This window comes from Mus musculus, chromosome 16 (assembly GCF_000001635.26).
Source record: "Mus musculus strain C57BL/6J chromosome 16, GRCm38.p6 C57BL/6J".
NCBI classification, from domain to species: Eukaryota; Metazoa; Chordata; class Mammalia; order Rodentia; family Muridae; genus Mus; species Mus musculus.
Genome location: NC_000082.6, coordinates 17,405,939 through 17,431,074, shown reverse-complemented (window position 1 = coordinate 17,431,074; position 25,136 = coordinate 17,405,939). Strand labels below are relative to the sequence as shown.

At 43.7% G+C, this 25,136-nt stretch overlaps 2 protein-coding genes across 2 annotated transcripts in view; one reads left to right on the top strand and one right to left on the bottom strand.

Annotated features, from left to right (window-relative positions):
- Positions 1–248: 248 nt before the first annotated feature.
- Snap29 (synaptosomal-associated protein 29) lies at positions 249–25,075 on the bottom strand. The gene is made up of 5 exons (NM_023348.4): positions 24,716–25,075; positions 11,615–11,811; positions 8,524–8,609; positions 3,934–4,038; positions 249–2,932 (listed from the first exon to the last, which is right to left on the bottom strand). The coding sequence occupies exons 1-5, from the start codon at positions 24,950–24,952 to the stop codon at positions 2,775–2,777; spliced, it is 783 nt and encodes a 260-aa protein (NP_075837.3). The 5' UTR covers positions 24,953–25,075; the 3' UTR covers positions 249–2,774.
- The window catches only part of Pi4ka (phosphatidylinositol 4-kinase alpha), a 125,964-nt gene continuing 125,588 nt past the window's right edge, over positions 24,761–25,136 (top strand). Inside the window, exon 1 of the mRNA NM_001001983.2 lies at positions 24,761–24,820. The gene's annotated coding sequence lies outside the window, so the exon portion shown is untranslated. The remainder of the gene's footprint in view (positions 24,821–25,136) is intronic.

Sequence of the window (25,136 nt, the reverse complement as noted above, 5' to 3'; positions counted from 1 at the left end):
GAAAACTTATCAAAAGCACACATATCCTCACTGTGTGCTTGAAATCCCAACACAAGGGAGGGAGAAAGGGTGGCTTGGGGTTTGCTGGTGAGTTCCTGGCTAGTGAGAAAAAGTGGGCAGGGCCTTAGGAACAACATCTGAGGTTCACCTTCTCCCTCCCTCCCTCCCTCCTCCCCTCCTCCCCTCTCCTCCCCTCTTCTATCACACAGGCACACCTCTCTGAAGAAAGGGGCTTAGTCAAGCAAAGTAGATTTTTTTTTTTTTACTGAAGTGATACATTATACACTTAAAATTGCACATTTATAAGAAGAGAAAGGGAAATTAAGACTCTCTGCTCTCTTGTTTTACTTGTTACATGAATGAACATCAGGCCTCTCCTACAGAATGAGGAAAACCAACTGAAGACGTCACTCTAATGCTGCTAAGTTACACGTCAGTAACGGTTAGTCTTCTCCAGAGGACAATGCACTTGTTTTGGTAGCACACATACACATAGCTAACCTAAAGTTACAAATGCCACCTTTCTGAAGGTAGGGTGCTTCAGTCTGTCTTGCAGACCTCACATGACAAGGATATGTTCACTGGTCTGTGAGACAGAAAGTCCATTCCACTTCTGCCTGCCACCTCGCCAACACTAACTCTTCCTAAGCCAGAGCGCAGGAGTGAGTCTTTCTTCCCTCCCTCCCTGCCCACCTTCACCCCCCTCCCCCCGACACACACACAACCACTGATATTCAGGGTGAGACAAGATCTCACCCTGAACCTGGAACTCATGGTTACCCTTCTGCCTTGGCCTAAGTGCTGTGATTACTGTGTCAGCCAGCAGATCTGGCTCTGGAGTTTCCCCAAGTCCTTTGTATCTGTGTCTTCCAAACAACCCTGCTTTGTAAGGCAGCATCTGCCTCAGCCAGTCTCCAGCAGGCCAAGGGATAACTTCAGTGGACCACAGAGTCTGAAGAACAGACTGGATGAGGACCTCTAATGGTTACAGGAAGACTGTTTCATGTTCATGGAGCAAAAAAAGATTGGGAAAGGGGTGATTGGCTTCATTAATTTAGCAAAACAAAGAAAGGTACATAAAATGTCCCTTTGCCTCAAGTTAGCTGATTTACACTAGGATGACCATGGAAGGCATTCTCATGTGTAAATTTCTTAGGACTGAGGTATATTGATCAATTTCTAAAAGGCTATGCCTGATAGTGATGAAGAGAAACAGTTATAACACTTGGAAGGTTTTATAGAAAAAAACAAAACAAAACCAATTAGTGGAAATACATATGGATCAGTCTCTCTATATTGTTTGAGACAGATCTTAGTATATCGTCCTGGCTGTCCTGGAACTCACAGAGGTCCACTTCAGTCAGATTTCAGATTTGGGCCCTTTCTCCCTGTGGTTGCTGTATTTTCAGAAAGGTTGGATAATTTTTGACAAGAGTGTGTACATATTGCTACATGAACAGTAATAATCCTGTTACCCCATTTTCTGATCCTCTCCTCAATGGTGGAGACCAACCCCAGGCCCCGAGAGAGAAGAGTAGATAACTGACCACTGAGATGAACCCACTGCTTGCTTTGCTTTAAGGTACTGCAGACTCCAGATGCAAAAGGAAGGATCCTCAAATGGCACATGAGCCAAGTTTTAAGGCAAGAAGGCACCAGCATTATAGATTTTGACATATCTACTAGTAAGTCTCTTTTACCTTCTTCAAAATATGTGAGTTTGATTTTAAGATAGTCAGGTGTTCTGTGGCTTCAGTGACTTTATTGGCAGTACAAGGAAAAATTCTTGCAAGAATCAATTTTAATTAATACTTCTAAATATTTTCTTTTGGAAACTGAAGGGAGTGGACACAAGCTAGCTAAGATAGTCTCTGGGCCTTTTGGTCGAATCATCTGACAGACAGAAGGTTAGCATCATTTGTGGAGTCGAAGTCCCTAAACTAGGTGGAACACTTCGTAGCTATGGAGAATGCATGGGAATCTGGGATGGATGAGGAGACTCCAGGCACCGAATAAACAAGGCCTTTGGTTCTATTCCCAGAGGCAGAGGGCTCAGTAATACTCCATGCACACAAACCAACCTACCAGTTGGCTTTGAGCCAGTGGAGAAAGTCCCCATCAGAGATGGAAAGATGAGGTGAGAACAGGTGAGAAGAGGGGCCTAACAGTTCTGCTCTGAGTCCTTCTGCTAAAGTGCAGGACAAGAACAGAAGATGGGGATAGGGACAATGAAGGCAACACATTTCCGTTCTGTATGAACATGGATCCTTTTCAGGGGAGAGAGCTGCCATGTGCTCAGTGTGTGTGCAGGCATGTCCACAAGACTTGTCATATAAAGATGTGGAAGGACCTGTTCTTCTGTCACAAACCCAGGGTCCTTTCACATCTGAATTCACAGTAAGGCCTCGGAGTGAGAAACATAACAAATGGGTAAATGAAAGGCAGTAGTTCTGACACTCTGCCCGTGGCTTTGCAGACACACATGAAATCAGAAATGCAGTACTTTTTCTCCTTCCAGCATAGTGATCAAAGGCTCAAGGTGTTCACAGTTACTCAGCTTAGACTAAAACTCAGCAGAACAGCTCAATAATTTTAGAACTACTGGTCTTACCAAATGTGGAACACACATTTTTTCCCCCATTGAAACTAATATTTCAAAGACCCACATTTGAAAACACGTTATATTATACACTTGTAATAAGTGACATCCATGAGTTTAAGAGAGCCTTTCGAATCTTCTCATCAGGATGGAGCAGAGTTCCTCCTCCGTGTCTCTAGAGTTGCCGCACTTTTTTTTCTGTGCTTTTTATATTGACATCTAGCTTGTCCACTTTGGTTGTCAGTCGGTCAAGGATGTCATCCTGTTCCTCAATTTCTGTCTGCATTCCCAAGGCTATGTCCTTCAGGTGGCCTAATCCCACGGACAGCTCATCTGTGAGAAGGAAATGACAGGCTGTCACAGTGCCTCTCAACTACAGAGTCCTGCCTGAGAAGCTGTGTGCCACAGCTTGTAGCATATGTTTCTCAGAGTACACAGAAGTGAAAAGAAATATATTTACTACACAGTGATATGTGGTGAATTTGGTAGAGACCACTGTGTATCTCCTCCCTCTAGACAGCCACTGTTAAGGGTTTGCTTTTTAAGTACAGTCTTGATCTATAGCTCTGGCTGTAGCTAAGCAGTCCAGGCTGGCCTGGAAGCCACAGAGCCCTCCCTGCTTCTTCTGCTTGAGAAGATTACAGGGGTCACTGTTACACTGGCATTTCCGCCCTGCATGCTGGAGAATCAAGCACAGAGCCTTGCACATGCTAGGGAAGCACACTGACACTTAGTCATATCCTTAGTCTCTCTACACTTTCCATTTCAAGACAGGAGCTCACAGATTTTCTAGGCTGGCCTTGAATTTGCAATCCCGTCTTAGCCATCCAGATAGCTGGGACTAAGCTTGGCACACTATGTTTCTTGACGTCGCTGGAACCTGAGACCTTGTGTTTTCTGGAAAGTAAAATAAAGAGTCACCCATGCCTCATGAAACTTCTTGGGTTTGAGGACAATAAGGACAGGAAAAGAAGGCTGAGATAAAGTAGCTGGTTAGTTTTGGGACATGCCTCAGTGGGTCTGAGCACTTGCCAAGCAAGCATGAGGACCTGAGTTCAGATCCTTAGCATCCATGCAAAAGCTGTGTGGTTTATCCTGGATGCACTTAAGCCCCAGAGACGCCTAGGTCTGGTCTGGATTCACATGAGCAGTGGAGATGGCTTGGCTGGACTGATGTAGGAATGGAGAAGTGGACAGATTCCTGAGGTGTGAGGCAGTGAGAGGGACATGGCTGTGGGGTGTGACTTGCATCTACACAATGAAGTGTCAGTGCTGGGTGCTCTTGCTGTGCTCAGCAGAAACTGCCTGGAGGCTGTAGCAGCTCCCATACTTACCTAGGTTGCTGTCAATCTTCTGGTGATAAGTTCGAAGGGTCGAGTTCTTTGGGTAAACCTCAGTATTCACAGTAGAAGAAGGTTCTTTGGGGACCGAGTCTAGTTCTGAAAAAATACCAGAGGCACAGTTGTTGCTGTTTCATGAAATTGGTACATGCTTTTTGAAAGTCCTAGGGATATGTCCCTAGGAACACCAGGAAAGGACTAACGGGGTGGGAGAAAGGAGGTGAAAGGCTCTGAGGCCGTGCAGAGGAACAGGAGTGGGAACAGGACAGGTTTACAGGCTGGAGATGACAGGTCTGAGCTGGTCCCTCAACATTAACAGATCAAGGACCATCAACTTACAAGTCACTTGGTTAGATATGTAAAAAGATATATATATAACAGAGGAACTGTCAACGCAAAACTGCAGGCTCACAGGTGGGCTCTAGGGACAGGCTGTTTTGTTATTGTAGGGTTTTTTTTTAATTATTATTATTCTGATTGAAACCAGGCCTTGCGCATTCGAGGCAAGCACTCTTTTGTCGAGGTATCCCACAAATTCTTACCCTGTGTGTGTGTGTGTGTGTGTGTGTGTGTGTGTATGTGAGAGAGGGGGAGGCCTTGTTATGCTGTACAAGCTGACCTCAAACTCTGTGTTCAAGCTATTTCTGAAATAACTGGGACTATATGGGCATGCTACTACACCTGGCCAAGCTAGCAGAGATAGATTAAAAATTACCAGGTGTGGTGGTGCATGCTTGTAATCCTAGCACATGGAGCAAGATGAATTAGAGACCAGTCTGGGATAAATGAGGCTCAATCTCAAAAGAAACAAAATAAAATAAAACAAAACCATATAAAACCATACAAAACACACAAAAAAGCAAAGATCAAAATTGTTGTCTGGTGTGGTGATTTGTAGCTGAAATTCCAGCACTTGGAAGGCTAAGGCAGCAGGATCATGAATTCAAAGCCAGCCAGGGGCCGGGCGTGGTGGCACACGCCTTTAATCCCAGCACTCAGGAGGCAAAAAAAAAAAAAAAAAAAAAGCCAGGGCTATATAGCAAGGCTGTCTCAAAGAAACCAGAGGAAATGGAGTTATGTTACAAAATTAAAGATTTTTTTTGTTCTGTTTGAAATTGATTTTTATGTTGTCATTTCACTTTAACAAGCAGAAAGAAAATGCTAGGCAATGTATGTGTGCCTAAGAAATGTTCCTTGAAATTTCATTTCTAAACATATACTAAATATTCTCCCTCTTCTTTTGAGACAGGATCATATGTAGCTCAGGCTGGTCTTGAACTTGGTAAGTAGCGCTGAGGTTGGCCATGAACTACTGACCATCTGTCTCTATCTCCCAAGTTGTGTGCTACTCTCTCTCTCTCTCTCTCTCTCTCTCTCTCTCTCCTCTTTCTCTTCTCTCTCTCCCCTCCCTCCCTCTCCCTCCTCCTCTCCCCCTCCCCCAGACAGTTTCCCATGGTGTTCCAGTCTGGACTTGAACTCATGGCCATTCTCTTGTCTCAGTCTCCTACATGATAGGATTAAGTGTAAACCACCATTCCTATTCACTAGTTTCTCTCTTTGGGGGAAATATCTCTTAGTAGGTTTAGCATGCAGTTGTCCCTGACTATCTGTGTGCGATTTGTTCCAAGATCCTCCTGAGATACCGAAAGCTGGGGATGCCCAAATTCCTTGTGTAATAATACAGTTTCAATGTATCTCTCATATATGAAATCATTTCTGTATCACACAATATTTAAGCAAAGTCAGTACTTTGTAAATGGCTGCTTTATTGTTTAGGAACTAATGAGAAGAATCAAAATCTTGTACAGTTCAGTTGGCATTTGCCCTCCTGCCTTGCCTACAGTGCTTGGATGCTACCATACTGGGCTATGATTTTTGTTTGTTTTCTGAATATCTTACACCATCAGTTTGTTGAATTAAAAGATATGGGACTAGTGATACAGAGGATCTGACTGCATTTCCTCCAGCACTAACTACTGAAGCCAATCTCTCTATAGAATGTCTGTTTCCTTTTACCCTTTTAGCATGTGCCACACAATAGATAGCCACTTTTAATGCCCTCAAGTTATGTCTTTGGATGGAGGATCTTTTTGTATTTCTTCAAGGCATGACAGTGAAATGGCTTTCCTTGGGCCTTGTACATTTCAGTTTTCTCTTTCTTCCTTGGTTTGAGCCTTTCCAGAATAAACTGTGTTTACATCAGTCTGTCTTGACTTCTGACTCTTCCTTCATCAGGTCTCTCTGTCTGTCTGTCTCTCTCTGAGACAAAGTCTCCCCATGTTTTCCCAGCTAAGCCTGGGACTCACTGTGTAGCCCAGGTTGGACTCAAAGTTTCACCAGTCCTCCTACTTCTGTCTCCTGAGGGCCAGGATTGTAGGTGTGTCTACCATGCATAGCCATCAGGTCTCTCTTATTTGTTCATGTGTGGTGTATATGCACTTATGTGTGCAAGTGAACATGCATAGTCATACAGAATTCAGAGAACACTGAAAGTGGCCTCCATAGGTTCAAGTTTGAACACTTGGTTCCCAGTTGCCTCTATGCTCATGTATAACAACATGCCTGGTAGTATGGCTAGTTTTAATGGCAACTTGCCACAAATTAGAACCACCTGAGTCCCCAAAGAACTATCCAAATTGCCTTGACTGGTGTGGGAAGATTCCCCCATGCAGCACCTTCTGGTATCCCAGAAAAAATGGATTTGCCCTGTTATCAGGCTGCTGATTCCCTCACTGATAGCAGAACCAGCATTTCCAAGCTTTCATTTTCAACTAGGGAGCAGGCTTTGCAGAACCTCCAGGCTTCTGTCAGAGACTGGGATGACTGAAGCCCAGCCTGTAGACTCAGTGAGCAGTGTGGTTGACTCCTGGTAAGAGATGTCTGTTGCAGGACTCCTCTCACTGCTGAGGCCTTCAGTCGCAAGGCCTGAGTAAGTACAGGGTCCTCAGCTCTCAGGTGGGATTCTGCTGCTGTTACCATTGTAAGCTGTTTCATTAAATTCTGATACACTTCCTCTAGAGAACTCTGAGGACCCTAGCATTTTTTTGTTTGTTGATTTGGTTTTCCAACTGTGAAAGATCTACATATTGAAAATGGACCCAACGTGGTACCTCAGAATAAGTTAAATACACAAGCATATTCTTTTGCCTTTAACTTATTCATGAGCCCTGGGTACAGGTAAACACCTCTAAGGGCCATTTTACTTAAAACAAGCACTGTTCCTATAATTGGTTTTTTGTTTGTTTGTTTTGTTTTGTTTTGTTTGGGGGGGATGCTTTTTGTTTTGTTTGTTGAGGCAGAGTCTCATATATCCCAGGCTGCCTGCAAGCTCAACATGCAACAGAGGCTAGCCTTAAACACTGATTGTCCTGTGGGTTAAAATGGGTGGCCTGAGTCTGGCCCAGGGCTCGGGCTGCTGGGTGAGGCAGGATGCAGGAGACTGTGTGCACCCCACACCCCACAGGGCTGCGAGAAGCCGCAGGACCCTGTCCCAGGGATGGGGAAGCACAGTCTGAGGTTCCCTTTCCAACTGCTGGGGTTTGGCTCTTGGGTCCCCGGGCCACACAGAAGCCCGGGACAGCAGGTTCTAGCACTTGGATACCACAGACACAGCTCAATGTTGGAAGAGCTGAGAATGGAGTAGGGGCCCGTGGGGCTGGCTCTGGCCCAGAGCCAAAAGGGAAAGGGTAGGAGGAGAGCTCCGGCTGGTTTCTGCGGGGAGGAAAGTGTCCTAGGTTTGCTCGGGCAGGCTGCTTGGCTTGGTGGAGACCTTGGCTAAGAACACAGAGAGGCCTCCTGCAGGAGATTAGACACAGCTCTTTAGAGGAAGACCTGTTCCATTTTCCCCTGTTGGATTCTGTCGAAGGGTTGATTGTCATGGTGAAGAGTTGTGAAGAGTGAAAGCACACCCCACCTTCCCAGGGCAGGCCTGAGGTTAAATACCTTTGCAGGAAGGAGTGTCTGGGAAGGGGAGCTTAATTGGCTAAGCCCTTCAGGCCTTTGGGTACCTCATTAAAATGGAGATCTGACTGTAGTCAAGTCCTCTACCTGTGGAAGGGCTTGGGGAGTTGCCCTACGTGACCAATGGCCACAGAATTATGGAGAGCTGAGGCTTGTGTCAGGAGCCTAGTGTCTGTCCCTTGCAGGAACACCTGCTGGGTCTCCGGGCTTAATCCTAGCTCAACCAGAAAATGCCTTTCATGGTCCCACATTGTCCTTCCTCTATTTCCCTGGTCCTGGGATTATAGTTGTAGTCTACCATGCCCAGCTTTGGCTTTGTTTTACTACTAGAATTTCTCAGAGTTACAGCAGTAGAGGGTTCATGTTCAATGGGATACAGGTTCCCACTTCCTCATTCAGATTCCATGGGGTACTGAGGTAGAAGGAACCCCACTGAAACATATGCCTATGGTTCCCCAAGAACACCCGGTCCCTGATGTCATTGCTCAGCATGTGGGATGTGAGATATTGGAGCCTCTGCCTATCATTGTAGAGAGGTGGCTGTCCCCATACTGGTGCTTCAGGTTAAACCCAGAGACCCATCCCCACAAGGATCCAGATGTGATTTTATACATCCTCACTTACCTGCATCCTGTAGCCTTCTGAGGTTTGGGTGGCTGGCTTGGTACTTGTTTTCCTGGTCTTTACTTGTATTTATGGCTTCTTTCAATCTGAAAATTAAAAAAAACAAAACAAAAACTGGAGGAGACACCCTGAAGACAGTGTTACCTCTGTGCCAGTGTGTGCACAGCAGTGTTACCCATCTTCCCATGATCCCTTTGTGCTGCATAGCCAATGCTTTCTTTCCTTTGCTGCCCTCTCTGGAACATCCTGGGAATAGTGTAGGCCACACCGTGGGCTGAGGAAGACCTTACAAAGGACAAGGAGTCCTTAGAGCCAGGTGGATTAAAAAGTGTAATGAAATGACCAAGTGGGTACCTTTGAGGAAGGGTCAGTAAATTACTCAAAACTGACCTACTATCTATCCCCCCACCCCTTTTTAAAGTGGTGCACTCTGGCCTCAGCCTCAACATGTAGCTGCTGAAGATGACCTTAAATTGCTGATCTTTCTGCCTCTACCTCACAAGTGCTGGGGTTACAGGTTTGTATCTCATCTGGCTCTACATTTTAAAAATTGTGATAATATATACATAACACAGAAACCCATCACTTATTTATAGTCATAAGCAAACAATGGCTTTTACATATGACCACTTGCCATGAATGGTAGGTAATGTCAGTTTAGAAACTTGAGTCTTGGGGCTGGTGAGATGGCTCAGTGGGTAAGAGCACCCGACTGCTCTTCCGAAGGTCCAGAGTTCAAATCCCAGCAACCACATGGTGGCTCACAACCATCCGTAACAAGATCTGACTCCCTCTTCTGGTGTGTCTGAAGACAGCTACAATGTACTTACATAAAATAATAAATAAATCTTTAAAAAAAAAAAAAAAAAAAAAAAAAAAAGAAACTTGAGTCTTTCCATAAAAAAAAAAAAAAATCAACCCAGAGTCTCAGGGCTGGAGAGGTGGCTCAGCAGTTAAAAGCACTTGCTTCTCTTCCAGAAGATCCAAGTTCAGGCCGGGTGTGGTAGCACACGCCTTTAATCCTAGCACTTGGGAGGCAGAGGCAGGCAGATTTCTGAATTTGAGGCCAGCCTGGTCTACAGAGTGAGTTCCAGGACAGCCAGAGCTACACAGAAACCCTGTCTCAAAAAAACCAAAAAGCCCAAAAAAGGGCATTAGATTCTTTGTAACTGGAGTTTGGGTAGTTATGAATCACAATGTAGCTGCTGGAAGCTGCACTGAGCCACCTCTTTGGCTGCTCTATTATTGCTTAAAAAAAAAAAAAAAAAAGATTTATTTATTTTATGTATGTGACTACACTGTCACTGTCTTCAGACACACCAGAAGAGGGCATCAGATCCCATTACAGATGGTTGTGAGCAACCATGTGGTTGCTGGGAAATTGAACTCAGGACCTCTGGAAGAACAGTCAGTGCTCTTCACCACTGAGCCATCTCTCCAGCCTTTTTGTTGCTATTTCAGACAGGCTCTCACTCTATAACCCAGGCTCACTATTCCAAGTGATGGGATTATAAGTATGCACCACTATAAACTGGCTGGAAGTTTACCTTTCAGTCTGATTAAGAATTATATTTCTGCCGGGCACGGTGGCGCACGCCTTTAGTCCCAGCACTCAGGAGGCAGAGGCAGGCGGATTTCTGAGTTTGAGGCCAGCCTGGTCTACAAAGTGAGTTTCAGGACAGCCAGGGCTATACAGAGAAACCCTGTCTCGAAAAACCAAAAAAACCCAAAAAACCAAAACAACAAAAATCCAAAAACAACAACAACAAAAAAAGCTTTAATCCCAGCACTCAGAGGCAGGCAGATTTCTGAGTTTGAGGCCAGCCTGGTCTACAAAATGAGTCCCAGGACAGCCAGGGCTACACAGAGAAACCCTGTCTCAGAAAACCAAAAAAAAAAAAAAAAAAAAAAAAAAAAAAACCCCAAATATCCAACTATACTTTTTAAAAAAAAAAATTATGTTATGCTTGGCTACACATATGTATGTGTACCATGTGTGTGATTGGTGCTCAGAGGTCAGAAGAAGAGACTGAGTGCCCTGGTCTTCTGTAAGAGCAACAAGTGCCCTTAGCTGCTGGGCCATCTCCCTAGCCCTGCCTTACAATTGAACACGGGGTGCTGAAGCCTGCCAGGTTCCTTTGTATGATTTTATTGTATTTCTGCTCAAAAATTTTGAGGTAAACAATCTATAATTTTAAAGTATAAATTAATGGACAGATTAGGTTAGATATAGAGAAGATGTAAATGAGATTTTTACATACTCATATATGTATGTGTGTAACATGTATGTATGATTAATTTTTGTGTGCTGGTGGGAATGGAATCTAGGTCTTCACATTTAGGCAAGCCTTCTACTAATATACCACACTCCTAGCCTACATGTGTACATGTTTGTATGTATGTACGATACATTAGATTACATTTAATTTGTGTGTGTAAATATGTGTGGGATAAGAGGAAAAGGTGTTGGGAGTTTATTCTGGGTTTCCAACCATGTCACCAGGTTTGATGGCAGGCACATTTGCCTGGGGAGCCATATCACCAGCGCAGCCATATAGATTTCTTTGTTTTGTTGTGTTTTGTGAGACAGGTCTCACGGCTGGTGTTAAGATCTAGTCTTCTTGCCTTATCTTCCTAAGTTGCTCTGATCACAAGTATGTACTGTCACATCTGGCTTATTTATCAGTATGCTTTTTTTCCTAAAATGAGGCTTTGCTTAATTGCCTGACTTTGCCTTGAACTTGCTATCCACCTGCCTTAGGTCTCTTCAAGGTGAGATTACACACAGGCCCCACTATGTCTGGCTTTTGGAATGACTTGATAAAGAAACAGTCTGTAAAAAGAACCACATTTTTAGTGATTAAACTTTCTAAGAGTGGAGTATTTTTCATGAATTAGATGATCAGTTGGGTATAAGGGTATAATTAGATGAACAGTTGGGTATAAGATTTCTCATGAGTAGGTCCCTTCCCATGAGTAACCCACAAGGTTCCAGGATACCTTAACAGCACTGACAAGGTCTGAAAGCCTTGGCTCCTTCACACAGCCTGTCTCTACTGTTTTATGTATCCAATGCAGACGCTGCACTCACCTGCTGTTGGGCTGGGAGACGATGCTGCCATTCTGCTCAGGTGGAGGCTCTACTGGTTTGGATTTGAAGTAGTTGATAAATCCTCCAAACACACTCTTAATGCTGTTGATATGTTTCTGGCTCATCTTCAAATCCTGATCCATCTTGTCTACCATCTTCTCTGTGTGTTCTAGGACTCCTCGCTGCCGGACCAGCTCCTGCAGAAGGCAAGAGACAGTAGCATTATGCCATTTCCACTATTTCCAAAAATCATAGTATATTTAAGTCTGGAGCTGGGAACGTAGCTCCATTGGTAGAGTGCTTATCTGGTTTGCACAAAATCCTGGATGGATCCTTAGCACTCCATCAACCAGGCCTGGGCACACAAACCTGTAACCCCACAACTTGAGAGGCAGAGGCAAGAGGATTAATTTAATGTCATATAGTGACTTTGAGGGAGGCCTGGACCAGGTGAGACTCAGTCTCAAAAAATCATCTAGATAGGAATGGCAGCCCATGCTTTTAGTCCCAGCACTTGGGGACTTTGGGGGAAGAGTCAGGTTGGTGGTGTAACTTCTAGGCCAGGCTAGTGCTTTATCTGGTTTCCCACAGGGCTGCTGCTGCTTCCATCCTTTTCTAGAATATTAGAATATTACAAAGTAATGGGCTTCCTTATAACATTTCCTCCCACCAGCTCCCCCAAACTTCTAGGCCTTCAGGACTACATAGAGAGACCTTGCCTCAAAAAAAAAAAAAGTTTAAAATCATGTATTTATTATTCTGTTTGAGGGCTGGTGGTTACATGTGGAGATCAGAGGACGACTTAAGGGAGGTGACGTCACTCCTTTTACCATGTAGGTGCTGAGGATCAAACATAAGTTTTTAGGGTCGACAGTACAAATTGATCCAGCCCGCTGGCCCCTTTATGCCATTTCACATTGACGTTTGGTTTGCTCCCCTGCTCTCCTCTGTCCCTGCTCTATCACTGCAGACCCTGGCCCTGTATTCCTCCTTCCACTTATGTATCACATGGTCATGGATCCTCCGCACCTATCTTAAAGTACCCCTCCCATCTTAGGGGTCTTTTTCAAGCTTCACAGACTCTACCCACACTTACACCTACTTAAATAGACATGTTTTATAGTTAGAAAGTAGGATTCAAGTCTAGCATGGTGGTGCACACCTTCAGCCCCAGCACTCAGGAGGCAGAGGCAAGCAAATCTTTATGAGTTTGAAGCCAGCCTGAGTTTGGTATACATAATGAGTTCTAGGACATCTTGGACTACTTATAAAACCCTGTCTCAAAACCAAAAACAAACAAAAAACAAAACAAAAATCCTAGCCAAATTACTGAGCAAGAGCACAAGAGAGCGTGAGAGGAAACCATGATTTGCATGAGAGAACATGTGAGATGCTTTCTGAGCCTAGACTACAGTACTTAATGGAATATTTTCTAGTTTCATATATCTTCCTACAAATTTCATAATTTCTATATGGTTTAATAAAATGCCACTATGTATATGTACCACATTTTCATGATTCATTTGTCCATTAACATTTTTTAAAGATTTATTTTATGTATATGAGTGTTCTGCCTTCATGGATATATGTGTGCTGCTTATGTGCCTGCTGCCTATGGAGATCAAAGAAGGGCACTGGATACCCTGGAACTGGAGTTATGGATGGCTATGAACCACCATGTAGGCTGGGAACTGAACCTGGGTCCTTCACAAGAGCAAAAAGTGTTCTTAACTATTGTCTTAGTCAGGGTTTCTATTCCTGCACAAACATCATGACCAAGATGCAAGTTGGGGAGGAAAGGGTTTATTCGGCTTACACTTCCATGCTGCTGTTTATCACCAAAGGAAGTCAGGACTGGAACTCAAACAGGTCAGGAAGCAGGAGCTGATACAGAGGCCATGGAGGGATGTTCTTTACTGGCTTGCCTCCCCTGGCTTGCTCAGCCTGCTCTCTTATAGAACCCAAGACTACCAGCCCAGAGATGGTCCCACCCACAAGGGGCCTTTCCCCCTTGATCACTAATTGAGAAAATGCCTTACAGTTGGATCTCATGGAGGCATTTCCTCAACTGAAGCTCCTTTCTCTGTGATAACTCCAGCTGTGTCAAGTTGACACACAACTAGCCAGTACAACTATTAAGCCATCTCTCCAGCTTCTACTCACCTATCTATAGACATTTAGGTCAATTCCATGCCTTTGGTATTGTGGAAAGAACAGGAACAAACATGGAATCCTTTGGGTATACACCCAGGAGCACATAGCTAGATCACTATTTCTAGATTTTGTGAGGATTTCCACACTGTTCTCATAATGGCTACACCAGTTATATTCTCACTGCAGTGAATAGTGTTTCTTTCTCTTACCATCTTTGCTAGCATTTATTGTATTTTGTCTTCTTTTCCTCTCTCTTTCCTTTCTCTCTCCTTCCCTTCCTTCCTCCCTCCCTCCTTACATACCTTCTTCCTTTCTTTTTCTCTCTTTTTGTTTTTTGAGACAGGGTTTCTCTGTGTAGGCCAGGTATCTCTGCTAATAATAAACTAAACTTTTGATACTGTAACCAACCCCAATTAAATGTTTTCCTTTTTAAGCATTGCCTTGGTCAACGGTGTCTGGTCACAAGAATAAAACCCTGACTAAGATAGCATGTGTCATCATAGTCCAGTTTTGTTTTTTGTGAGTTTTTTTGTTTTGTTTTATTCTTTCGAGACAGGATCTCACTGTGTAGCCTTGGCTATCCTAGAAACAGGCTATGTAGACCAGACTGGTCTCAGATTCAGAGATCCACCTGCTTCTGCCTCTTGGTGTTGGGATTAAAGGTACCATGCCTGTCTAAGATGTTAGAACTTTAAAACATATTTATTATCTACCTGCATTTCTTCCTTTGAGAACCATCTGGGCAGTTTCTTAACCCTCTTATTGACTAGCAGTGTGGTGGTTTGAATATGCTTGACCCAGGGAGTGGTAGTCACTTCCCCAGCTGAGCCATCTCCCTAGCCTCCTGCTTGTGAGGTAGTCACTTACCACTAAGCCATCTTCCCAGCCTTACATTTCCTACTAAGAAAAGTCTCTTGCTCCTAGATGTATTTAGGAATGTTTTCCTCAAGCAGCTCCAGCATATTAATATGAAATCAAGGTTTCTGACCCAGTTTGGATCATGTGCAGAGTGAGAGATGGGAATCTAATTTCAGTTTTGGGCAGATGTTTATTCAGTGTCGCCAGCATCACTTATTGTAGAAGCTATTATCTAATGTATGCTTTTAATACCTTTGTAAAAAACAAAACAAAAAGGATATCTAGTCTCCTTTCCCTGGCTGCACAATGCCTGGGGGGTTGTCAGAGCTCTGGCAGCCTTCCTCACAAAGCCCAGGAAGCTGAAAGTCCTGAGTGGGCCAGTACAGTCAAACTGGTCAAACATAAAAAGCTTGCCCCCTGTGATGGTTTGTATATGCTTGGTCCAAGGAGTGGCACTATTAGCAGGTAGCCCTGTTGGAGTAGGTGTGTCATCGTGGGCATGGGCTTTTAAGACTTCTATCCTAGCTGCCTAGAAGCAGTCTTCTCCTACCTGCCTTTGGAACAGGAGGTGAACTATCAGCTTCTCCAGTCCCATGTCTGCCTGGACAATGCCATGATTCCACTTTGATAATAATGGACTGAACGTCTGAACCTATAAGCTAGCCCCAATTAAATGTCCTTTATAAGAGTTGCCTTGGTTGTAGTGTCTGTTCACAGCAGGAAAACACTAAGACACCCCCTATGATAGGAACTGGTTGTACATATGAGCTGCTTCCACAGCATGGCTCCTGTATCTCCATGGTGGTGCCAGGGTGTGGCCAGTGCATTTCCCTGCGGAGTTATCTCCCCAGCCCACTTTTTTTTCAACGTATAGAAGAAAGTTTATTTGGGTTTATGGTTCCAGAGTAATAAGAGTCCATCATGATGGGGAGACATAGCAGTAAGATAATGATGGCAGGAACAGGGAGCTGAGGGTTCATATTGTGGACCACAAGCAGGAAATAGAAAGCTGACACCTAAGTTTGATTGATTGATTGATTGATTGATTGGTTGATTGATTTGGTTGGTTTTTCAAGACAGGGTTTCTCTGTGTAGCCCTGGCTGTCCTGGGACTCACTTTGTAGACCAGGCTGGCCTCAAACTCAGAAATCTGCCTGCCTCTGCCTCCTGAGTGCTGGGATTAAAGGCGTGTGCCACCACACCTGGCATAAGTTTTATTTTTTTTGTTTTTGTTTCTTTGAGTTCCTCTGGGTAGCCCTGGCCATCATGAAATTCTCAGAGTGATCACAAACTCACAATGATACAGTTCTAAGAAGAGGGGAAAATTGGTTTCTCAGCAAGAGGAGTGAGTCATGTGGTAGCTCTAGTGTGGTAACCTTAAACAAAGAAACTCAAGGGAGCCTCAGCTCATGGATACTAGATTCCCCGATTGTCAAAAGGGAGGAAGGCAGAGAAAGGCTGCTGCCTCCAACAAGCAATGGGCTCCATGGGAATTCTGGGTTCAATATTCCTGACACAAAAGATTAGAAGTCTAAGAATAGACTTAGACAGAAGCAGAGGACCAGACAGTAGGAATTTATATGCCTTGAGGATTATATAAAGAGAGAGCCTGGAAATAGGCTCATACATTTGTTTAGTTTGCTTTATTTGCCTTGAATTGTTTTAATTATCAAAATGGGTGTGATTTTGCTTTTTGTGGTTATATTATTATTCCTCTGGGAGAGAAGTCAAGCTAAATGTTTAATGATTTCCAGTTACTGGCTCAAGGACATACTATTCTGGGAGGAAGGCTCTGCATTTGTGTTGACAGGGAAGGAGAGTAGGCTCTAGATCCTTTCCAGAGTTATATGGATCAGATATGACAGAGGGAGACCCCTGAAGAACTAGAAAAATTCAAGAGAATCAAACAGGACAGGTGAAGATTCATTGTGCCATCCTTCACATGGCATGAAGACTCACTATAATTGGTTATTAATAAAATCAACTCATAAAAAAGACAGCTTTCTTTCACACGTTCAAACAGGAGCAGAATTTCATCCTTATCTAGTCTCTGCACCCTACACAATCCATGCAGATAGCTTGATGGTACTTAAATCTATTTTGAGATTTGTATATTACAGTGTATACAGCTTTGGTGAGACTCATCCTCAGAGGTGCTAAGCTGACCTGCTTTTGGACTCCCTGTGTCATGGATTCCAGGTCATTTTGACTCATTCGACCTTTCAATGGGTCAAGTCAGAACTTCAGTCAAGCCCTGAGCCTTCTAGGCATACAGAGACTATCCAGTCCATACAGAGACTAACAGTTGCTGGGGTTGGCTTTCTTAATGCCTAACCAAATCTTCTAACTTTCCTATCCTTCCCTCCACTTTAAAGAACTTTTGTCACCCCTGTTCAGCCAGAAGTTATGATAGTTATGGTGAGTCGTCAGCCCAGTTCCATGGTTTTGGGGGTCTGGTAATGGTTATTTTACAAATTATAGAAAAGTTGTCATTTAAGGGATAATTTGGGAATGGCTATAATTTTGAACAGGGAGAAAATAGGTAAAATTGATTGTGTAGATATATTTTAATTGGTATATATATATATATATGTGTGTGTGTGTATATATATATATATATGTATGTATGTATGTATATATATATATATATATATATATATATATATATATATATATATAAAATATATGTGAGCACATTGTCTTTCTCTTCAGACAGACCAGAAGAGGTCATCGAATCCCATTACGGATGGTTGTGAGCCACCATGTGGTTGCTGGGAATTGAACTCAGAACCTCTGGAAAAGCAATCAGTGATCTTAACTGCTGAGCCATCTCTCCAGCCAGGTAGACATCTTTATAATTGATACAAAGTTAAAGTTATAATTTCTTACCTTGGTACAAAATTTATTTTGATTCAGATTTAAGGTTTTCATTGGTATGAACTTCTTATATTGATACAAAATTTGGGATTAATATTGTTACTCTTAGACTTGTGCTTATAAAACTCATTTAAGAATACAAAGCTTAGGGGCTGGAGAGATGGCTCAGTGGTTAGGAGCACTGACTGCTCTTCCAGAGGTCCTGAGTTCAATTCCCAGCAACCACATGGTGGCTGACAACCATCTGTAATGACATCCAATGCCCTCTTCTGGTGTCTCTGAAGAGAGTAACAGTATACTCACATAAAATAAATAAATCTTAAAAAAAAAAAAAGAATACAAAGCTTAGACCCAATTCTTCTACAACTGCTATTACAAACTGTTTTTAGATGATTGAATAATTCAAGTTAAGGACCAGATAACAAACTCATGGTTAAGTTAGATTCTGATTTAATTAAAAGGGTGTTTTCCAGACATTTCAAAGAGAAATGGGTGAGAGGAGTCAAGGTTTAACAGTTCAGATTACTTTATATATTATAAAGAGTCTTCAAAACCACCAGAGAGCCACAGGACATGACATTTAATGTTATTTAATCATTTGACAGTGAGACACATTGCTCCTGACAGCACTCCCTCCTTGGTTCAAAGAAGATATTGAGCATCTTTACCTCCAGGTGAGGTTGCTCATTGTGGCAAGGGAGTCACTGGGCCAAAATTGCCCATTTCATCTGCAGACAAAACTGTCCAAGAAAAGAACACTTTTTACAAAATAGTCGACTATTGGCTTTGCCAAGACAGAGTCAGCAGTCCTTCAAATAATTCTGCTTTGTAAATCTGTCAGATGATCCTTGGCCAGAAGGCCAAAGACAGATGCTCCTAGATTTTGAGGCATGAGGGGCTGTCCAGGTAGTCAGCTGTCTCTACAGTTGTTTGAGAAGCTGTGTTTGCTGCTTCCTATATCCCAGGTAATGTTTTAGTCGTTGTCAGATTTCTGATGGGGCTAAAGACTAGTTTTGGTCTCATAATCAAACTCAAGTTGTTTAACATTGAGAGAGAGTTGACATTGATAAAGTAGATGACATGGTTTTCAGGTAACAGGCTTTATAAAATCTAAACATAATCTAGGGATAAAATCATAACTCTTTTAGTTAGGAATGAAGATAGAATACTTTATCTAATTGACAATTATGATGGACTGGATGTCATTTATATCATACTATGTAATTTACATGATTGTCACGGGAGAAAATGAGACAGCTATCTGTGCTTGTGCACTTGGTTAGCACACACACACTTGGTTAGCACACAGGGCCCTTAGCTTAATCCCTGGTACTGGAGAGAGGTAGGGAAGAAGGTAGGTTTGAGTAGGATGTGTGTGTGATGTTAGGAGGACTGAAAACTTTGTCCTGTCTGTGCCTTAAAAACAATAAATGAACAAATAGAAGTATATCAGAGATGTTCATGAGATGGAAATATGCCATTTTATTTAAGGAACATGAGCATTCAGGGTGTTTGTAGGAGTCCTGGAACCAACTTAGAGCAACTACAGAAAACTACTGAAGTTCAAGTTAAATGTAGAGGTACCAAGTTAATGTAAGGAGGGGCTTTAGTCTGTTTAGAGGCTGTGGGACATGCAAACAAAATGTGCTGCTTTTTCTATCAAAGGGTTAAATAAGACAAATTTTCATTTGAAACATTGTAACCATTAGTCAGCTCTTCTTGAAGTCAATATGTACATGCTCAAGGTTGCAACCTGTTCTCAGAAGTCCTACTTTGTTTATTAGGTATGCTATTTTGAGTTAGCCAGCTGCCTAAGAGTGTGAGACAAACTCTGAGCACTCAGACTGGGGCCCAGGATCCCTTCGCCTTAGGAATCAAAGCCTTGCAGGACCACTCTGAGGTGGACCTGCCTGCTTGACTTGACAATGGCTACACACCCTTCTGTAGAAGTAAATCTCTTTGCCTTGATGAAATAACTTGGATTGTGCAGTCATTTTCTTGGGACCCCAGACGAATTTTTAACATGGGGTTAACATTTCTAACCCAATGTGTTACCTGGGTTTCAGTTTAGTGAGTGAAATTCAGAAATACAGTACATAGAGATATAACACATAGGCAAAATACTGATTTGAATTTATCTTTAAACTCTATTTACTATATTTCCAGCCCCAGGCATTTTTTTTTTTTTTTGAGACAGTTCTCACTACATAGCTCTGGCTGGTCTAGAACTTGCTATTTAGCCTATACTTGCTTCGAACTCATAGAGATCCACCTGCCTCTGCTGAGACTGAAGGTATGAACCACCATTCCTGGCTTAGAAATTTTTAAGTTAAAAGAATTTTTTTTTTTGGACTGTGTGATGGTTTGTATATTCTTGGACCAGAGAGTGGCATCATCTGGAGGTGTGGCCTGGTTGGAATAGGTGTGTCAATGTGGGTGTGGGCTTAAGACTCTCACCCCAGTTGTCTGGAAGTCAGTCTTCCACTAGCAGCCTTTGGATGAAGACGTAGAACTCTCAGCTCTGCCTGTGCCATGACAGCCTGGATATTGCCATGCTCCTACCTTGATGATAATGGACTGAACCTCTGAACCTGTAAGCCAGCCCCAATTAAATGTTGTTTTTTATAAGACTTGCCTTGGTCATGGTGTCTGTTCCCAGCAGTAAAACCCTAACTAAGACTGACTGTGTCAAACAAGTTTGCAAGAGCTAGTTTTCAGAAGAAAAAGGATAAAGAAAAATTTATCTTCAGAGTCTCCAAGCATATCATCTTCACAGGCTGCTGTGGAACAAGCCAGAGCGATCCTTTTTGGATAAATGATTTCTATAGCATATATGCACTGTTTCTATCTTTATCCCTGCTCCTTTTCTTCTTTCTTTATTATCAGTGTTACTTTGCAATACTGCAGCTAACTCAGGGCTTACGTATGACAGCTGAGTGCTCTACAGCCGAGCTACATCCACAGCTCTGGATGCTTGCACAGGGCAACAGATGAGTCTGGGGGTTAAAGTGGGATTCTGGAAGTTTCTATAAGCTAGAATCTGTTCACGGAGAACATGAGACCAGCAAAGAGCTTCTTTGGCTAAAATCCTCCCCTAAAAAGGACAGGAAATGACTGTGCTTCTGACCTCCGGACAGCCGAGGAGGAAAGGGGGTGTGGCAGGGCACATGACAGAGGAGAACTGATAGTGCTTCTCTGTGAAGACAGACTGGCCAAGACTCTGTACCCCAGCCATTTTGAAGGCAGACCTCAAATGCTCCGGGCTTGGAGGTGTGTTTCCATAGCTCAGAAATGGGCTGTGTTGACCTTTTCATCTGCATTTGTGAGAATGAGGCCCAGGGTGGGTGTGAGTGGTGTGAACTCCTGGATGAGGAATGTGGCTCGGCTGGTAAGGGTGCTTGCCTGATGTTGGCTTACACGTTGGGATCTCAATCCTAGCTCTCTGTAAATGGGGGTGGGGGCAGTGGGACGTGCCTGTAACCTCTTGGAAGGAGAAGGCAGAGAATCAGTTCAGGGTCATCCTCAGGTACAGAGAGTTGGAGGTCATTCTGAGCTACATGAGACCCTGTCTCAAAAACAAAGGACAAGAAAACACAAAATGCCCTCCATATGAAGACTGGATGGACCAAGTGACTATTTATGAGATGATTGCAGGTGATCTCCCCAACTTATAAGCCCCAAGTGTTTTCTAAATCTAAACAGGAAAAAGGAGAGACAGGAGATGCTTAGGAACCACAGAGAAAGTTCCTCAACTCCTCTTTTCTGGGAAATACTCCTCAGAGCAAGGGGAAGAGGAAGTCAGGGAAACAATGACCATGCAAGGGCTCAGACTGCCTGAAGTGAGGTGACACTCACATAGACAGGTTATGTTCTGGGGACACTGTGAGGATTCAGGGAATCAAAGGGTTCTTGCTGCCTGAGCCTGGAACGGTTGGTGGGACTTTCTCCAAGACACTCAGGAGAACTTCCTCTCTGCCAAGCAGTCTTCTAGTGCTAGGGGACTAACCAAGCCCAAACTCCTCCCTGAGGGCTCATACAATCCAGGCAGGGTAAGAGCAAGGCTAATCCACTTTTCTAATTTGCTAACAACACTGTGGTGCTGAGTTAGGCAGACCCGTTCTTGCTTCGTTGAGCTTAGTTTCATGGTAAAAACAATAAAAAGGTTACACACAGTGAAGCCCCAACAAGGGCTTTTGGCCTGGTTTAAGGAGTATATATATAACAGGGAGTCCCAAGGGTGGGTGGGGTAAATGCCTCAGTTGAAGAGAGCAGCTAGTCTAGGCAGCTGGAGTAACTGAAGGGAAGTGGAACTGTGTGTCAAGCACAGAAGGGTGTGGGTAGGACCCATGAGACCCAGCAGGAAATACCCAGCAAATGATGTGGAGCCCCACAGATCACAATGCAATCTACAACTAAGGCATCCTGGAACATCAGGTAGGCCTCATAATGAGTTTGAAATTAAACTTAGCTATGAACTGATAAGTACATGGATGTCAATCTGGGGTCAGCGCACTAAACTCAGAACTCTGAAATTAATTATCTTAGACTGGGGATTAAGCAGTGGGGTAGCACAGACATGGGATCCCAGTACTCCAGAGCTGAACTCAGGAGGATCAGCAAGATGGAGGTGAGCCTGGGCAAATACTATTTCACAAAGGAAAAGAGAGGAAAAAATAAGAAAGGAAGAAAGAAAGAAAGAAAGAGAGAAAGAGAGAGAGAGAGAAACAGAGAGAGAACGAAATTTCTCATTATCTCTTTCAAGGTAATACACACTCACACTAACAGATTCTAGCTTGGATAGCCAAGTAAACATGGAGCTTGCTGGGTTCTGTGTGAGCCAGAGATTGCCCTGATGTGGAGTGCATTCAGAAACAGAAATTGGACGCATTAGAGTCACCATGAACAACTCTGGAGGAGCAGGTCTGGTTGGGAAGCCCTTACTGGGAATGCTGCTCCCACCAGCTTTCTAGAAAACAAGAGTACATCTATGGCAATGGATTTAGTCACTCGAACTGGGGAAAACCTGAGGAGTTTGCCTTGCCACTCCTCCAGGTTATGAGGGATGCCGTCTGTCTCTCTGACCTCTCTGAACTGAATGCCCAGTGTGGCTTCAGTGGCAGACACTGGAAAGATGTAAGGATGAGTAGGCCTCCGAGGAGCGTGTGCTAGGCAAGGCAGCTGAGCACGTTATGTGTCAGTATTACCAAACATCAGTTCCTTTCCACTGTGTTGGTGCAAAGTCAATTGAAACCCTAGTCTACTGTTCGTTGCTGGGCTCTGCTGAACTGAGAAATCAGGCTCCAGAGAAGATCATTGTAGTATGCTATACTGCTCTAGGAGGGGCAGAGTATCCTAGGAAGGGGAGTGGCTTTGGCCAGGTGGTGATGTTCATGTAGGAAGCAAATATTATGATATTCATTATTAGGAGGCTTGCTGCATAAACAGGTCATCCATCTAATGGCATATAATATGACCATTAGCCTATTCCCCGGCTCCAAACCACCCCTCATTGTATTTAACTATGAAAGAACCTTCAATACTACTAAATAATATACAGGCCAATATGTAAAGAACACCTCACTTTAAAGTTAAAAAAGAATAAAAGTGCTTGGTGTGGTGGCTTGAACCTCGGCACTCCCAGGCTGAGTTTAAGGTTAGCCTAGTCTACATAAAGTTGGAGAACAGTCAGAATTACATATTGATACGATTGAGAGAAAAAAAATAGGTTCTCTTTTGGGGCTGGAGAGATGGCTCAGCAGGTCAGAGTGCTTTCTGTTCTTCAAGAGGACCTACCTGCATTGGCATCTGGTGAATGTCTATGACCTCAGCCCTCTGGAGGCTGAAGAAAGAGGATCTTGAGTTCGAGGCCAATCTGGATTACTATGGGCTACATTGTGAGAACTTATCACTTATCTCAATACAAAGTGACCTGTTCACCAAGACCTGTAGGACTCCAATTGATCTGGAGTGGAACATTAAGAATCCAGTACACAGAAGCACAACTTCCTAGAGGCAGAACATACATTAGCCGTCAGGGAGACAACAACAGGGAAGGTAGGAGAAGGTAAAATACCAAACAGTGGCAATAGAAAACAACAGAGATCTGTCCAAGTCCCAGAGGAGAACACTTGCCAAAGATCAGAGATGAAGACTGGTAAAGAAAGACAGTATTTTGTTTCAACTATTACATTTCAAAACTGTAAAATACTTAAGATTATTCTTGGCTGATATATCAGTAATTTCTTCTTCTGCCAAAACAACTATTTTGCCAGTAGACTTAGGGGCAATCTGGTGTCTTGGAATAATCTTTATTTTATGCTGGAGAAGATGGTACATGCCTGAAATCCCAGTATCAGAAAGATTGAGACCAAGAATTCTAAGTTCCAGACCAGCCTGGGCTTCATTGGTAGGCTGTCCACCAAGCCGAACTCCTCAAAAAGAAAAGGTCTTAAAGAAGTTTCAGAAGACCATTTCTGTTCCCAGCACCCATCTGTCAACTCCAGCTCCAAGGGATTCCCTGGTGCCCTCTTCCGGCTTCAGGGGACACCCTTAAACTGTGCATATGCAAATACAGGTAAATTAAAGGAAAGCAAAGTTCCTAGTTGCTGAAATTTTCTATGGATGGAAAGAGCTGTCACAATAACACACGGTCTACAAAGGTAAGAGTCGACTCAATTCAGGATCTGGTTTCCTGAGCAGGAGCCCAGGCGAGGGGACTTAAATATTCCCATTAGAAAGGTGAAAAGTGGTCAAGGATGTGAGAAGAAGAACACAGGCTCCCTTTGCGTCAGTACTTCAGGCACCACCTGGCACTTGAAGCATACACAGTTCACACTTTAACTGGGCCACTAGAGAGGAACAGCTTGAGGCTTCTGCCTAACAAGTTATATGTAAATGAAACAGACACTACTTCCCAAATACAGGCCGCACTTTGGCATTTTTACTCTCACACAGAACATTATTTGGAGTTTACTTTTTAACTAGACATGAGGGCAGGGCAGCGAGGGAGAAATTAACCTCGCAGAATAATAGATAAGGAAGCTTCCAGAGGTAAACATCAGGTGATCCTGATACATAATTCTTTACACTATGTCCATGAACTTACGGTAGGCAATTAGAAAAATACCAAAAGATCGTAAACAAAATATTTCTTCATCCCGTTTTTATAACGCATTGATTGGCCGGTTTAGCTCAGTTCTGCCCCAGGCTCACCTCGGAAGAGGCGACTCCGATCTTCTCCGATTCATACATGAGAGACAAGGACCTGCTGGTACTGGCAGCGGTAGCCTCGGCCCTGCGCAACACCTCCTGTCTCAGGTACTGCTGCCTGTCAATGGGCGCGTCGGGGCCGTCAGGCAGGTCGCGGACGTCCTTCCACGGCGCGGGCCGGGTGTCTTCCTCTTCCACGTCATCGTCGAAAGGATTATAGCTTTTAGGATAGCCAGACATGGTGCGGGAGACGGCCTGCACCTAGGAAGCAGGAGGGGTTGCTGAGCGAGGAGTCGATAGCCCAGCGCCGGCGGGCGGATTCACTGTGGACGCCGCGCGCACTACTTCCGCCAGCACTGCGCTAGAGCCCCGCCTCCAGAGCCAACCCGGCGGCGGAGCGGCAGAGGGGGACCAGGCCCCACCC

Bases quoted from the DNA above. Each gene is read 5' to 3' on its own strand.
- Snap29 (NM_023348.4), bottom strand. From the start codon at position 24,952: ATGTCTGGCTATCCTAAAAGCTATAATCCTTTCGACGATGACGTGGAA. The intron at 11,812-24,715 runs GTGAGCCTGGGG...TGCCTTCTGCAG, and splicing joins TCGGAGTCGCCTCTTCCGAG to GAGCTGGTCCGGCAGCGAGG. The intron at 8,610-11,614 runs GTGAGTGCAGCG...TTTAATTTTCAG, and splicing joins GTCTCCCAGCCCAACAGCAG to ATTGAAAGAAGCCATAAATA.